The 14,509-nt window shown below is 50.9% G+C and overlaps 1 protein-coding gene across 3 annotated transcripts in view; it reads right to left on the bottom strand.

Moving 5' to 3' along the window:
* The window catches only part of LOC144149790 (diacylglycerol O-acyltransferase 1-like), a 148,774-nt gene that overhangs the window by 51,910 nt on the left and 82,355 nt on the right, over positions 1–14,509 (bottom strand). For all 3 annotated transcript variants that reach the window (XM_077681435.1, XM_077681450.1, XM_077681442.1), the window contains exon 2: positions 7,304–7,391. In XM_077681435.1, the coding sequence (XP_077537561.1) occupies positions 7,304–7,391 (88 nt within the window). The remainder of the gene's footprint in view (positions 1–7,303; positions 7,392–14,509) is intronic.

Raw genomic sequence — 14,509 nt, 5'->3', positions numbered from 1 at the left:
TCAATTTTCCAGGTTTTTTTTTTTACTTCCGTCCTTTGGAATTGCGGGTGCATTTACCCGATCAACAAAACAAAGGGTACAGTTGCAGAGCTAGCAGTAACAATTGCAACAACATACACCCGTAATCAAAGCCGACTCTCCGCGCAAACAGATCGGAATGCGTGCCCAGAACACATGCGGCATGTAAACGCACGGCGCACAACGACGAGCGAGAGGAGATTTGTGCGACGCGCGAACGACGGGTACGTAATAAAAGCTTCGGGCCAGATAGTTTCCTCACGTACGCGGCCCCGACATCGGAGCGTGCAGCCTTGAAGTGAAAGTATAGACAGGATCGCGTAGAGGGAGGGCAATTACGCTGGTGCCGCGAGCGGCTGCCGGCCTGCGCGCTTATATGCCAATGTGCTTAAGATACGTGCGAGCGCATGTGTGTAGTGGGGGAGGGGCGCTGCCACGACCCTCACACACGAACATGCGCAACACGTCCATCCAGCACCCAGCGTAGTGAGTCACTGCAGAGTGACATTAGGATAGCATTAGGCGCCCACAGTAGTAACCAGCCATGTAACATAATTTCGCTATCTGACCGTTCGGCACACGTGGCCCAATCGTCGTAGTCAGCGAGCTGGTTTAAATGAAAACAATAAATAAATAAAGCCAATTTCGAAATGCAACAGGGATCACGACCTTTCCGCACGCATACGCCGGAGTTAACGGTTTACGCCTACTAGGTGACTAACTATACACTGTACATGCACGTACAGACGCAGAAAATTAATTGCTAGTACGCTTTACTGTTTCCGGGTAGAATATTTTCTCCTATATACTCAACTCACATTCGGGCGCAAGCCGTCACGTTTGGCATTTGGTATACTGAGCGGAGCACGCGACGGCCTTTTCTTATCCACTTCAAAGTGACACAAGGCCTGTGCTCCACAAATCGAACAACTTTTTTTTCTTTCGTTCAGACGTCTTCGCACCACTCGATACTACACATGTGATACCGACAATCTCACTGGTACTGACAACCTCACTGCACTTCTCACTTTAACGCGCTCATTAATTTCTACAATTGCGCATACATACGTACTTGCCGAGAATGGGTACTTGAGCTGCATGGAAACGAAAGTGTGGAGCGACAGCCCCAGTGCAGTCCTTCGGAATCGCGAGGCTGCGCCTGTGTTCATGTCACCCACTCTGTCGCAACTGCAGAGTCAGACGTCAGAACCAGGCTTATAGTGTGATATGAACACAGGAATCTGCCGTTGCCGGCCAGTCCTTCACCAACAATACTTGCGAACAGTCTTCAAGAAAGCCCACTTTCAGGCAAATCAGTGTGCATCGATTAAGGATGACGCCTAGAAATAAGGCCCGAAAGCGTTCCCTGCGCGTATAGAAACGATGTCTTGCTCACTTCGTTAGTAATGACCAATACCTCAGAAGCGAAAGAAAGGGGAACAAACGCCATAGTCGCGGGCACCCGGCTCCTACTCCTGAATCGGGACGAAGAAGCACACGAAGAAGCACGAGGGAGTTTAGTTTTTTTTGCTCTATAGGTACCTCTTCCATCGTAGAAAAAGGACAAGAAAATGCAAATTAAGAAATAACACAAAGCAAAAAAGGGCAAGCGGCGAAGAAGTAGGAGGGAAGGAGCAATTCGTCAGAAGGAAATTAGGGGGGCAACGAAAACTCAAGGTTATCACGAGAACGCGGATCATTGGGGAGGGCTCCTGGAGAGGGTGGCAATGTGGCAGCCTTTTACGTGGAGCGGGGCGTCGCTAACGTGATTCCCCGGTTATAGTGAGCAGCGGTGACGATGGATCGCGAGGCGCGAAGGGAACAAGTATCACTTGCGGCCATACCAGGCCGGGTAGGTACACGACTTTACGATAAAAAAGTAGAGTATGAGGAAGGCACGGAAGGACGCAAGTGAACGAGCAATGAAAGCATAAAAAAAACCGAAAAATTGAGCCCTCTAATAAGCTCACGCCTCATGAAATACCGGTTTCACTCCCACTTGGTTCGCGAAGGCGCCAAAAGACGACGACACGTTGCTTTAACGAATTAACTTGGTTATGATGACAATTTTTGTGTCAGCGACAATTTCGTAAGGTGTATGCTTATTACCATGGGCATCCCCACAGCATGCATGTGTATTTCTTCCTCACGTGAAAAATTGTAACTGGCAGAATCGGGATCTATCTCTGCGCTTTGTACGTGTGCGCGATAAGGAGGTGAAAGGGGGGGCAGGGGGGGTAAACGAGTCTAGAGTTACTCAACATTGAGCAAGTATGAAGGTAACAAGAAAGCCGTACAATAACAAACAATAAAGATAACCAACCACCTTTTTTCGACCCCGACCCTCAATGTTCAGCCAAGGCTCGTTGGTGGCGGGAGTGGCAAGAGGTGATGAAGAACGGTGGGTGGTGTTGATACAGTTCGTCCCCACAAATCTGCCACTCAACCGGAATCGAACTCCATCTCAAACCCCGCCACATCAATCGGAATGACCGCCCCAACATCAACGCGCACCGAGACCCGACCAAGTGCACACGCTGAGCAACTCTATTGTGGTGTAATTGTTTCGAAGTTCAATACCCTTGACACGGCCGCTCGATTGCCCGCACTAGTGTCACTAAGAACCTTATTTAGTGACACTAGCCCGCACGAGGTGCGCGCAATCGAGCGGCCGTGCCCTTGAACACTACAGGTAGTGGTGGCTACTTCCAGTGGTCAAATAGCGGCAACGGCTCCCTTTACGTACGCAACGGCACCGCCAATACAATACTAATGGTTAAAAGACCCTGTTGATGGGCGTGGTGGTATTGCCTAAAAACATCGTTATTAGCGCAAGTCCAAAAGAGATGAACGGCATTAGGTCGGAATGTTTGTTAGAATTTTTTTTTTTTGCGCCGTACGTTTGCACCAAACCTCAGGCATGCGCGCTGAAACAGCGTCCCACATTTGCCAGCAGGACTGGCTTTCAGAAATTTATCCTGAAAACTCAGCTGAGCGTTGTACAGCTCACTCCCTCATTACCGCCTTTCATTTTGATGCAACCAGCTTCCATCAGCTACCGGGCCCTCTGATTATTCCTCCTGCTTAGAATCACGTTTTGACAAAAGCGTGGCTCCCATTTGTGACTCCCCCCTAATTGGTGTTGAAGTCGTGCGCATGTCCCGTGCAACGGTCGTTCATGCATCTCCCAATTTGCCACCAGGTAAATAGGTCTCTTTCCACACGTGAGAGGGAATTTCATAAACCGCTCCCACTGCGCACAGAAGGAAGGGCGATCGGCAGGTCTTCGTTTCGCACGCGCAAGCTCCGTGCGTGCCTGGCCCGGAAAAGAAGTTACCCCATGCAAAATGACTTTTCTTATTACAAATTCGTCCTCAACCGGGCTTTTTTTTTTTTTCCTAACCATGTCGAGATTTGCTCGCCTTGAACGCGGATGTTATTCCAACAGCCTACTGTTCGACAACAACCTCTGTCTGGTAACCGTTGCGCCCTCGCCTTCGCAAGCCCCGAAGCGCCGGTAAGGCCACCGTTTCCGTTCTGGTATACATCGAAAAAAAATGTAGTGTTTGAAATCCCGGACACTACGCGGAGCGTCACCTCACTGCTCTTGCAAGCCTGGACGTTGAACAATATTCCGGACCAATCACCGACCCCTGCAGGCGGCAGCAGAAATTCGTTAAAAATAAATGCCGACGATTCGACGGGAAGCCGGTGCGCATTTTGGTTAGTAAGCGGCGCTTGTAAATTACAAGACCCATGGCGGAGCCAGCAGGCAGCACTGAGCGGAGCTTTTCAGATAAAAAAAAAAAAAAAAACACCAAAAGCATGCCAAAGACATCTTTAAAAATTCGGTTAAAACTGAACAAAACGAGCATTGAAAAGGGGCCAAGAAGACAAAATACCAGTGCCAGTTTCGTTCATAAAAAAAGAGTGCTTTGTCCCGATAACAAGCCTGCCAATTTTACAAATGAAGCAGTGGCGACTCCTCAGCCACTTTCCGGCTATTTCTCCATGACGTCACAGAATGTTGCTTGTGCGATTGGAGGGCCCCCGACATGAGCCGCCGCCAAGAAACATTAACTGGGCGATTGCAGTGGGGCTTCTAGTTCCGTTTGATAGCATCGCTTGAATGCTGGCGCGCAGTTAGCAAACATAGAGAGAGAGAGAGAGAAAGACTATTTCCGGTCAGACTAAGACCTAGTGGTATTCTTCTGTCGGAAGAATTGAAAACTGCGTCTTTCGTGCTGGCTCATTACGTCACTCCTGCCAATATTACGTCACTGTAACGTGAAATTTGAGTTTTCCGATACATTTTTTGTTGTTTTTTTTCGGGTTAAAAAACCTCTTTCTTGGCTAGAATGAAGCTGAGTGCACTGCCAAAGGTTAGTTCTTTAAAATAAACGAAGTTGTATTTTGTTTTCATGGCCCCTTTAAGGACAAGCAGAACTTGAGGACTTAATTACGGCGGGTTCGTCATCCTCTGACGCTGCGGCGAAGGTCACAAAATGCACGAGCAACCGAGAGCTTCTTCAGCTACTCGCATTACGGAGACGCGTGAAAGCAATTATTCATGCAAGAGGCACGAATTACACTGCTCACTCGCGTGAGGCCGCACGTAAAAGGGCGCTACTGAGGAAAGGCGGCGGCCGCACGGGAGTCCTGACTGGCACGTCACATCCGGAAGTTCGCCGCTGTGGCGGCAAGTTGCGGCAACACTCCGCTAGGTGCTGCGTCGGCTGAAGTGGCGTGTTTCCGAACGATTTTAATAAAAAAAAAACTGCGTGTTTGTGGAGTTTAAAATTCGGTCACAAGATACTTTAGTGTTGCATACCACACGTTGAATCAGAATTTGGGGCAGGTAAATTTTCGTTGCAGTTGTCCTTTAATTAACGTGCCGCTATCGACGGGGTGTCCACGTCTAAGGTTTTTTTTTTCCGCCCGTACATTTATTCGATATAAACATCAATACGCTACAGTTACTACGCATTCATTTCTTCCCTCCACAGTCACGTTTTCATCCGTCCTCTACACGTGCAGGCCAGCAAAGTGGGATTAGATTCGAGTCTTGATCCTCAGACGGCTCACCTAAAACGTCGTTCGCTCAACAAACGTGTGCTTGGTTAATCCATTTCCCCAGTAGAGATTGCTAAAATTTCATGAACAAACATGTGATCTATTGCATTTACGCGTTGTCGCATATGACATTTGTACAATTCAGTGTCACACTTTGTAACTGCATGCGTGTTTTTCTTGACAGCCCGCTGCCAGCAGCTACTTTAGGTCAAAAGCAGGAACAGATGCACCTAGTATACGAACTGATCTTTTTTCCCCCGACCACTTCCGTTTGAACACGATCGTGATTAAAAAACAAAAATTCAAGAATAGTGGGGTAGGTGGAGATACCGCAAATAAATACCGCTCGAAAAAAGAAAAAAACACTCCACAGGATAGATGTAACTGAATATTCGTCAAAACAAATTTTAGATAACGGTAAAAAGTATGCCGAATATGTCAAAAAAGTAAATAAAAACCGAAAACTCCGAAACGTAATGCGACAGGGGCAAGGCCGAAAAAGACGCACAATTCCTAGCGGCATTTTGCGCGGCCTACCTTGTGCCATGCCAATCAAACACGTAGGCACAATAGTTTTGTTACTGTAGCTATTTTAGTACTACCATGTATACGATTATACAGCCTTCCTGTGGCGTTTCACCGGAAGTACAGGGTGTTGCGGCGATAACTGGAACACTTTAAAAATTTTTCCTGAGCGATCCGCCGCTCTGTTTGCGCTAAAACTTCACACAAAGGTCGCATTTTGTGGTCTATTTTGTTTGACACCGGGAACAACAACGGTAGTTACCTGTTTATTCTGAAAATAAATAAAAACGATTTTCGCCTATGGGAAAATGGCCGCTAATTTGGACGTGCGAGCCAGCGCAAGTTGATGTTGGAACGACGGAACCACCTGCAGAGTGAAACGCATGTTTGGGATTCACGTACGGAGCCAAATGGTGCAGCAGACGATCAGAAAATGCACCTAGAAATGAGCTAACAGACGATCAGAAAACCCGGTTTTCGGGCTCGCACGTCCAAATCGCCGCCATTTTCCCATAGGCGAAAATCGTTTTTATTTATTTTCAGAATAAACAGGTAACTACCGTTGTTGTTCCCGGTGTCAAACAAAATAGACCACAAAATGCGACCTTTGTGTGAAGTTTGAGCGCGAACAGAGCGGCCGATCGCTCAGGAAAATTTTTTAAAGTGTTCCAGTTACCGTCGCAACACACTGTATATACCGCTGTGTTCTTTAACAGGTTGAAGAAACAATGTAGATGAGAGTTAATAGACGATATACGATGCCCGTCCACATGCAGTGGTGAGATAGACCAATGGAGTTGTGAAGGCTACAACGAACCGGAGTTCTGTAAAGTGTGAACAAAAATGTCAAGAAAAAAGTTGGCGCAGACATAATCGGCAACTGTTTGAACCCACACCCATCCGCTGTCATGTAGGCTCACTCCTAAGGGTGGCAAAACTATCCAATCAGAAAATGCGGCAACAAGATAAGAAGAGTACCGAAGCAAGATTCCACCTTCCCCCACTCGTTGTCTTGCTGAAAAAGGGTTGGTGGGAGGAGGTCGTAGATTACAGACATGTCATGTACGTTTAAAAAGCTCAGGACCGAGCGGGCCGGGGATGGGAGCGCTAACATTTTTCCGATACTGTTTTCTGGGGTGTACGCTTTTTGAGGCGTCATCTCCTCCCCACGAACCTAAACCCTCTCCTTCATCCCCTAGCTACATCCCCGCTCACAGCGGAAACACCAGAATTGACTGCGTGATGAGAGCTTTTCTCCGTTCCCTATCGTGAGCTGCAATGGCACAACTTCGTGTGGCATTGAAATCATTATGGTAGTTTGCGTAAGAAAATTTGAATTCACGAAAACCACGTAGATTTCCGTCACCGAGAGCTCGGCACGAATCGCGCACGCGAGTGACTGGCGTCTGTGCAATGATCACGCAACCCATGACTCGTGTCACGAGTTGTAGCATGCGTGCCGACTACATTAGGCGCGAGAAACGCTAACTCCCAAGATGTTACGCTCGGCCCAAACACGGAGACGAAGTTGACGGTGCTTTCATAAGTAACGCACCCGCTCCGGCCAAAACAGGCGTCACTTTGCACCGTGTGTCATCATCCCGGCCGCGCGGGCGCCCTGCCCTGATCGAGCGGTGCGTCACTGCTTGGAAGCAAGCACAAATGAATCCGGGGCAGGCAGACTTACCAACAGAACGATGCAAAAGTTGAAGAGGCCCCTGTAGTTGGTCCATCCGCGTGAACTGCTGAATAGCGAGTCGCAGGGCTTGTGAATCCTGCGCAGGAGAGATGCGGGAGTGTTTGTCGTCAGTTCGTCGGAGCTGTCGGCTGCTGGCGCGTCCGCTTTCGCGACGGAAGCACTGCGCGGGCGTTCGTCAACGTTCGCCATCCCGACGTTCGTTCGCGCACCGCAGATCGCTTGAGCAGCTGTGCGTGCACTCTTCCTCGTGAAGGACGTTCGACTAATATGCGCGACTACCGCCACTACGCTCGCGTTTGTTGCGCAGCAACGTGCGGCTCGGCCGGGTTTCGGTATCCGCTCGAGGCCGGCCGGGGGGCGCTTCCTGGACAATTGCCAGCAGCCGCTAGGGCCCCCCCAAGACAGCGCGGCAAGAAATTTTGTGCGCGAAAACACGAACAGCTTTAAGCGCGCGGTCGAACGACACAGCTGTCCAAACGCGCGGGCAGAGTTCGGAATGGGTGGCACCTCGCTGGGCTTCCCTCCGGAAGGAAAGAGGACTCGTTATCGAACGCGCTTGCCCTTCTCCGTCCGCTGAGCGCAGGGGAAGAGAAGGGCGTCAACGCGAGATACACGGGGCGTGTGAAGGGAGGAAGCGGGAACTCTAAGTTTCCGGAAGTATGCAACTGCGCGAGATTGGCTCGGAGCACCCATTACAGACAAGAAAAAATTTTTTGCCGGCCTAATTTACGCAATACCTGATCCAAAACATTACCGATGCCTTTTTTTTTTTTTTTGCAGTGACGCACACAAGTATGCATCTATATAAACTTTCCTCAATAGCCTGCCGCTACTGAAAGTAGCAAGTCTGCGGGAAATTCGGTTGTTTATTTTAACAGCGGGGCCGTTGTAGGTCGAGCCTTTTCGTCCATCTGCCGTAGGCCGTGCGTCACGCAGGCCTAGGAGCAGGCTCTCAGACCCGCTGACAGAGGCCGCAGTGGTCTCGCAGGGTCGGGCGGGAGAGGGGAGGGAGCCTTCCGCGCTGACGCATAGCTGCCGATTTCTTCGCGAAACCATGGAGGAAAGAATGGCGCGAAACGTAGAATTTGTGCGGCGATGGCGCTGCTGTTTCGGCGAGCGCCCCGTTGACGTTCAAGCCGACACAACAGAACCACAGCGGAGCTGTTTCAGGAGATTCCACACTGGGTGGAACTGGGTTTAATTTTTCTTTTCCCCCTATTCCCTCCCCCAACCATGAGCAGTGGGAAGGCATGCTAGCCAGCTTCGGTTGGTTGAAAGGGCCCGCCTGGCAGCCACCGCTCAGGGACTTCTGGACTCGGGGATCGCCACTACTCATGAACTAATATAAAGTTTATTCTTCCTACGTTCCCGCCCTTTATGGCAGATAAAGGATTTTCGTTTCATTTTTCGTAAATATTGCGGACTGCGGTTGCTGTGCACACAAAGAATAATCTGTTCCGCGCCTGTCAAAAAAATGCTGCCGAGAAACAACAAATCAACTGCAAAGATACGCGGAAAACCATACGGCTTCTGCAGTGACTTTTGGTCTGATTTATACTGGGCGCAGTTTCTACACCACGTGACTCGTCCACCAGTAAAAGCCCCCCAAATGCTCGGTGAGATCCCCCGCGTCGAAAACATGCAATCACTGCTGAGTCGGTCCTTAAACGCGCGCCGTTAAACATCCCCACGTGGTCCAAATTAATCCTTAGCCCTCCACTGCGGCGCGCCACGGAAAATGGCCGACGGCTCAAAGAAAAAAAAAATGAAAGTCTGAAGTGAGGGCAAATTTCTCAGAAGAGCTCCTACAAGCAAAAGCAAAGTAGCGCAATCGAGTTGAAGAGAAAATCGGGGTCTGTGTGGGAACAGAACACAGGGCTTGGGAATGCGAGCCGATCACGTATCGCCAACACCACCACAGCTCGGTGGCTGTAGTTGACTGAAAGTGCGCTAGAGAGTGCGTTGTGGCTTTGGACTTAGAAACGTGCTGAGCCCTACATGAGCAGTGTGAGCAGGCTAATTACAGAAGTAGGTCGCGAAGTACGTTGTCTCTAATAGCGTTCCAACAGGACGATTTACCAAGGCTCTCAGCAGGAGTGAAGAAGATGCAAAGGAAAAATGATGATGATGATGATGACGACGACGAAGACGACAGTGTCCGAACAACCGCACCACTGGGCACGTTCCGCTTCAGCCAATGTCAAAAGGCGCGAGGGGAGAATGAAATGTCGAGATGACACGTTCGGCAACTGGAAACTAATGCTGTCACATTCACTTTATCATGAGTAGTGCTTAGGTGTCCTTGTAAGTTTTTTGTATTAAACGTACCAAATGAAATAAAAATACGCGCATATTTTAAACCAAATTTAAATTACCTGCTAAACGTAAAAAAAAAAAAAAAAAAAACTACCGTAGTGTCGAAAACACACACTGGGGCGTAATCACGTCAGGGGAGTCGAAGTTTGAACGCAACCCACAAGTGTTTCAGCAATCCCTTAATTTGGTGTTGATGATGATGAGTCTAAAAACACCTGCGGATCGGTTTCACAACAACGCTCCCACATTTAGCAGGTAACGAAGGCCACCGGGGAGGTCCAGCACACGAAAAATTCGGTGTGCACTCGAGACAACTCAATGCGAGCAGATGAGGTTTCGCACTGCCTGGCGCAAAAGCCCGTCCATCACGCACACGGCTGGCTTTCCTGGGCGGCGGACGAGAGGAGGGGGTTCACGTAGCGACACAGCGCAGATTCTACGCACCGAGGCATCGCCACGTTCGCTCCCGTGGATGCGCCGAGCGATCCTTCAGGTGCATTGCGGCGAAGCTGACCCAGGAAAGCTTTTCAGTGTACGGCTGTGCGTTGGTTACGACTTCGCGACGGCTACCGTGCGACCAAACCGCGGTCTCGCCCTCCTCGGAGCGGAAAATAAATTCTGGGTACGATTGCCCGTGGAGGTTTCTGAAAATTTAATAATGTGTAACGTGACCCCCCACTACAACGCTTTCCGTCACGGCTGGTCACTCGGGCGTACAAGGCAACACGAGATCTGACGCAGGCGCAGGCCACTTGCTGCGCATCACGACCCAGCTTCCTTTTCACCGAGAGGACAGCAACGCCCTATCCTCGCAACTGGATGGACTGCACAATGTCGGAGTGGCAGGACCCTCACCGCAGGTATTCAGCGCTGTGACTTCCACATCCCACGCGGCCTCAGCAAGCGGTGGGAAGGAGTACAGACTACACTTGAATGTGGCGTTTACTCGAAGTTAGGTTGGGACGATTCTCCCCTGTGCCCGACTTGCACCGTGCGTGATACTGTAAATCACTCGTTGTGCGTCTGCCCTCGATTCGCTGCTGCGCGAAAAGCTGTCTCGTTTATGTCATGGAGGCAGGTTCGAACTTTGCCATTTTATTGGGCCCTGGGCCAATAGTGGGCCTCTTCGATTTAGCAGTCCTGGACGATCCGCGGGCACCCAGAGGCACCCAGATGGGTGCCATTCTAGGCACCCAGAGTTCGATATATCGGATGTGAACTTCGTTATAAGGAATATGTTTCCCATGTATTTCCGTAACTGAATTATTTTTGTTCGATATATAGCATAATTCGCTCTATCCGGATTCGTTATAGCCGGGTTTGACTATACAAAGACCGGGACCATCGAAGCGCAAGGTCAGATTTCTCCACGCCACAGAAGTGCACGGTGCGCGAAGCAGCTGATAGAGAGGGCATCAAAGGCAGACTGCCGCGCGGTGAAGCAGCCGATTACTAAGGTAGGAGGTGAGGACGGCCGACTTACATTTCTCCGTAGGCTAAAGGCCGGAATTATTTGGACGATATTGGCGAGAATTCTACCGCCCAGAGAAATGGCCTGGGGCAGAACCGAACGGCTGTTATCGCGCTAACATGCGTGACAAGGACATTGGAGGGACAAACACACGCGGAGCAATCACGCCCACCAGTGCCACCATGTTTGAAAAGCGTAGGGACCAGGCCTCCGGGCGAAACCTCGAGCTGTGCAACCCACAGAAATACAGCAGGTGCTTTCCTGGCTGAAAACTGGCCGCCCTAATTGTTCACCCTTGATCGCCGTATTCCGTTTGTCATCGTGTGCAAGCAATGCCGCAGTTTTTCTTGCGCTATTTTTTTTTTTTCGGAATAAATTTTAGTTCAGGCCGCAAGGCGTGTTCCTTTATTATTATGATTAGAAAAGTCATCGAGTCAGCATTTCTTTGGGAGTTCGACATGCTTGCTTATTTTAGCGCGAAGACGTTTACTGGCGAATTTATCTAGCCTAATGAGTGCATTTTATTACTAGAAAGCGTTGGCTCATGGAGCGAAAAAAAAAAAAAGTGCGCCAAAAGATGGCCGCTTTGCCTGCTCACAGCAGCTTTGAGCAGATCCTGGGCAGCTCAAAGCCGCTCCCACCATAGAAATTCAGTAGGCAAACAAAATACGGAGCTGTTTGGAGCAACTGCTCAGAGCAGGCAAATCAAACGACCACGTAATCCACATGGCTGCGAACGGGGGTTCGCGACGGCGTCACGTCCAGATTGGCAGCGAACGCTGGTATGCGCGCGCTGGCCTGGCATCCAGATCGGCACGAGTCGTGGGGCCTCCACGAGCATCAGTCCCTCCCGGACCGTCATCGGATCTCCCGGAACGAGACCTGGCATTGGTTTTAGGGGTGAAGCAGCTGAGGGGCTCGGGCTGTCGGAGTCTCCTGTCGTCGTCGTCATTTCATGCAGTCACGGTACTAAAACGCCGGTACACTCGTTTTCCAACGCCTCGCGCTAGAACACTTCGTGCTTCAAAGACACGAGACTTTTACAGCAAACCTGTATACCTCTACCTGAACTCAGCACGATTTAAGACTTGGAAGCGCAGGAGCCTCATCAACGCCAGCAGCAGTAGGACGAAAGAGAATAGCCCAAAAAATATACGTTATGCATACTGACTGAGATTAGCTACGCGATTGCTGATTGTATATAATGGATGTACATATGCATATAGTTAAAACAAAATCGTCTTCCGTCTCTCATTGCCCGTTAGCAGCGATTTTGCTGAGGGAAACACCGGCGCACACTGCATGCTTCGCCCCTCCCCAGGTTTCACGTTAGCAGGGATGGCTCGGGATTTTTTCCATGTACTCCTCGAGACCTCCAGAAGCCGTCTTTGAACTGCCCGCGGACTATCCGGTACTGGGCCTTCTCGATTGCCGTCCTGGATGGTCCGCGGGCGGTCCGAGGACTGCGTTGGGACCGGAAGTCTCATAGGAATATATGGGTAAATCGAGCGCCGGATCGCGTCCCGGGACGTCCGCGGACGATCCGGGACTCATAATCGAGGAGGCCCACTGGTAAATGGAGGATGCCAATGGTAAAACTTCCGGTTACTGCGTCACGCATTTCCCGGCATTCCTTCCGAACACCGCCATGGCCTCCCTCTGTGCAGACAATATGGTGCTAGCGGCAGTTCGGCATCGGGTGAATCCTCTGCAATTGCTGAACCACACTTTCGCAGCGGATGCTAGTGCTAGTTCTCGGGTGCATTTTTAGATTCTGCGAACTCTATTTTTGTAGCCCACTATCCTACCAGTCTTCACTCGGGTGACTCTCCAGACGCTATGAATCCTAGCGTCCCAGACCACGCCAACACCGGCCCGCCATCGGGTGAATTCTCTGCAATGAACTACAGTTTCGCAGCGGATACTACCGTCCATTCGTCTTCTGGGAAATCTTCCGATGCTGCGAACCCTATTTTTGCAGCCCGCGATCCTACCAGTTTTCACTCGGGTAACTCTCCAGACGCTATGAACCCTGGCGCCGCGGACCACGCGGCCGCCGGTGCGTCATCGCAGAAGTGTCCAAAGGCCACGAGGTCTACCTTCGGCGCCCAAGCTACCGCCTCGGGGGCATTGACAAACGACCGCTCGCGACCCACGTTGCCATCTGGACGCTTGCAGCGGTGGCTAGGCGAGTCCTACCCGGAAATCAGCCAGCAACTGGCTCAGCAACGTCCTCGCTCGCACAGCCACGACAGCTATTACGTGTACAAATCTGTCACACGGGCAGCGTGGCTCGCCTACCAAGCAAACTGTCGGTCGCGCTCTGGTACTGCCACACGCGAACTGTGCGTCAGCCCAGCTTCAACCGTGTCACCATCCTCGCGCAAATGCAGTCCTCCATGCGAGCGAACCGGAGAAAAACGCACGCCGGTTCCTCAGACCAGAGCTCAAGACATGTTTGGTGAACATCCCACAGAAGCAGTGGATCCTACCCTGCATCTTAAACAGTCTTCGCCAGAAGACTGGACTGCCCCCGTCCCACGTACGTCACCACTTAGAGCACGCGATACAATCCTTTTCACCCCTGCTTTTCCAGCCACCGCTCTGAAACTTACCTGCTTGCAAGTTGGAAAAGCCACATTCCATCTATCCGACATCTCCGTAATTAGAGTGAATACCGGCCGCAATATCATTGCTATCGAAACTGCCAACCCCGCCACCAAGGCTGCGTTGCTTCGCTTCGAACAGCTCTGTGGTATCCCCGTCACGGCCTTCCTCGCTCGAGGTCACAACAATGTCCGTGGCCTCATCAGAGGCATCAACATCGACGGTAATGCGGAAGACCTTATTGCCGCTATGGAGTCCACGGTGCCCATTCTCCAGGGCATCCGCCAGGGCCAGTTTCTGTACCTCACGTTTGATGGGCCAGTCCTCCCCGGCTCTATCCGCCTTTGCAATGTTAGTCTCGACGTCCACCCTGTTCGTGCAAGCTCGCCGGGACAACCTAGGAACAGCCCCCCACGCTTCCAAAGGAGCACAGAGGACCGCACAGCGCACAGCTCCACAACCCAGTGCAAAAGCCCACGCTGCGGCTTCAATTTCGCACCTGGCGCCTGCTCGAGCAGGGAGAATCCCCGAAGTGAAGCTTCTAAGCAAGTTCCCACCAACTGCCTTCAAGAACCTGGCCAGGCACAACCCTCTCGTCAGGTCTCTGCTGAAGATATGCACAGGGGACCAGCTCTCGGTTCACAAACGTCGCACTCAAGTCCAAGCGTGCTTTCCCTCTGCCGCTCCGATGTGTTTCTTGACGCTGTCTACAGCTTTTACAGGGCTTTCCACATGATCACTCAAGATTGGCAAAATGATGCTGCAGCAATGTCTGGCAGGGGTTCCAACACAGCTGACCC

Source organism: Haemaphysalis longicornis, unplaced genomic scaffold (assembly GCF_048455015.1).
Source record: "Haemaphysalis longicornis isolate Haplotype H1 unplaced genomic scaffold, Haemaphysalis longicornis Haplotype H1 scaffold_1, whole genome shotgun sequence".
Lineage (NCBI taxonomy): Eukaryota > Metazoa > Arthropoda > Arachnida > Ixodida > Ixodidae > Haemaphysalis > Haemaphysalis longicornis.
This window is presented reverse-complemented; position numbering and strand designations above follow the sequence as displayed.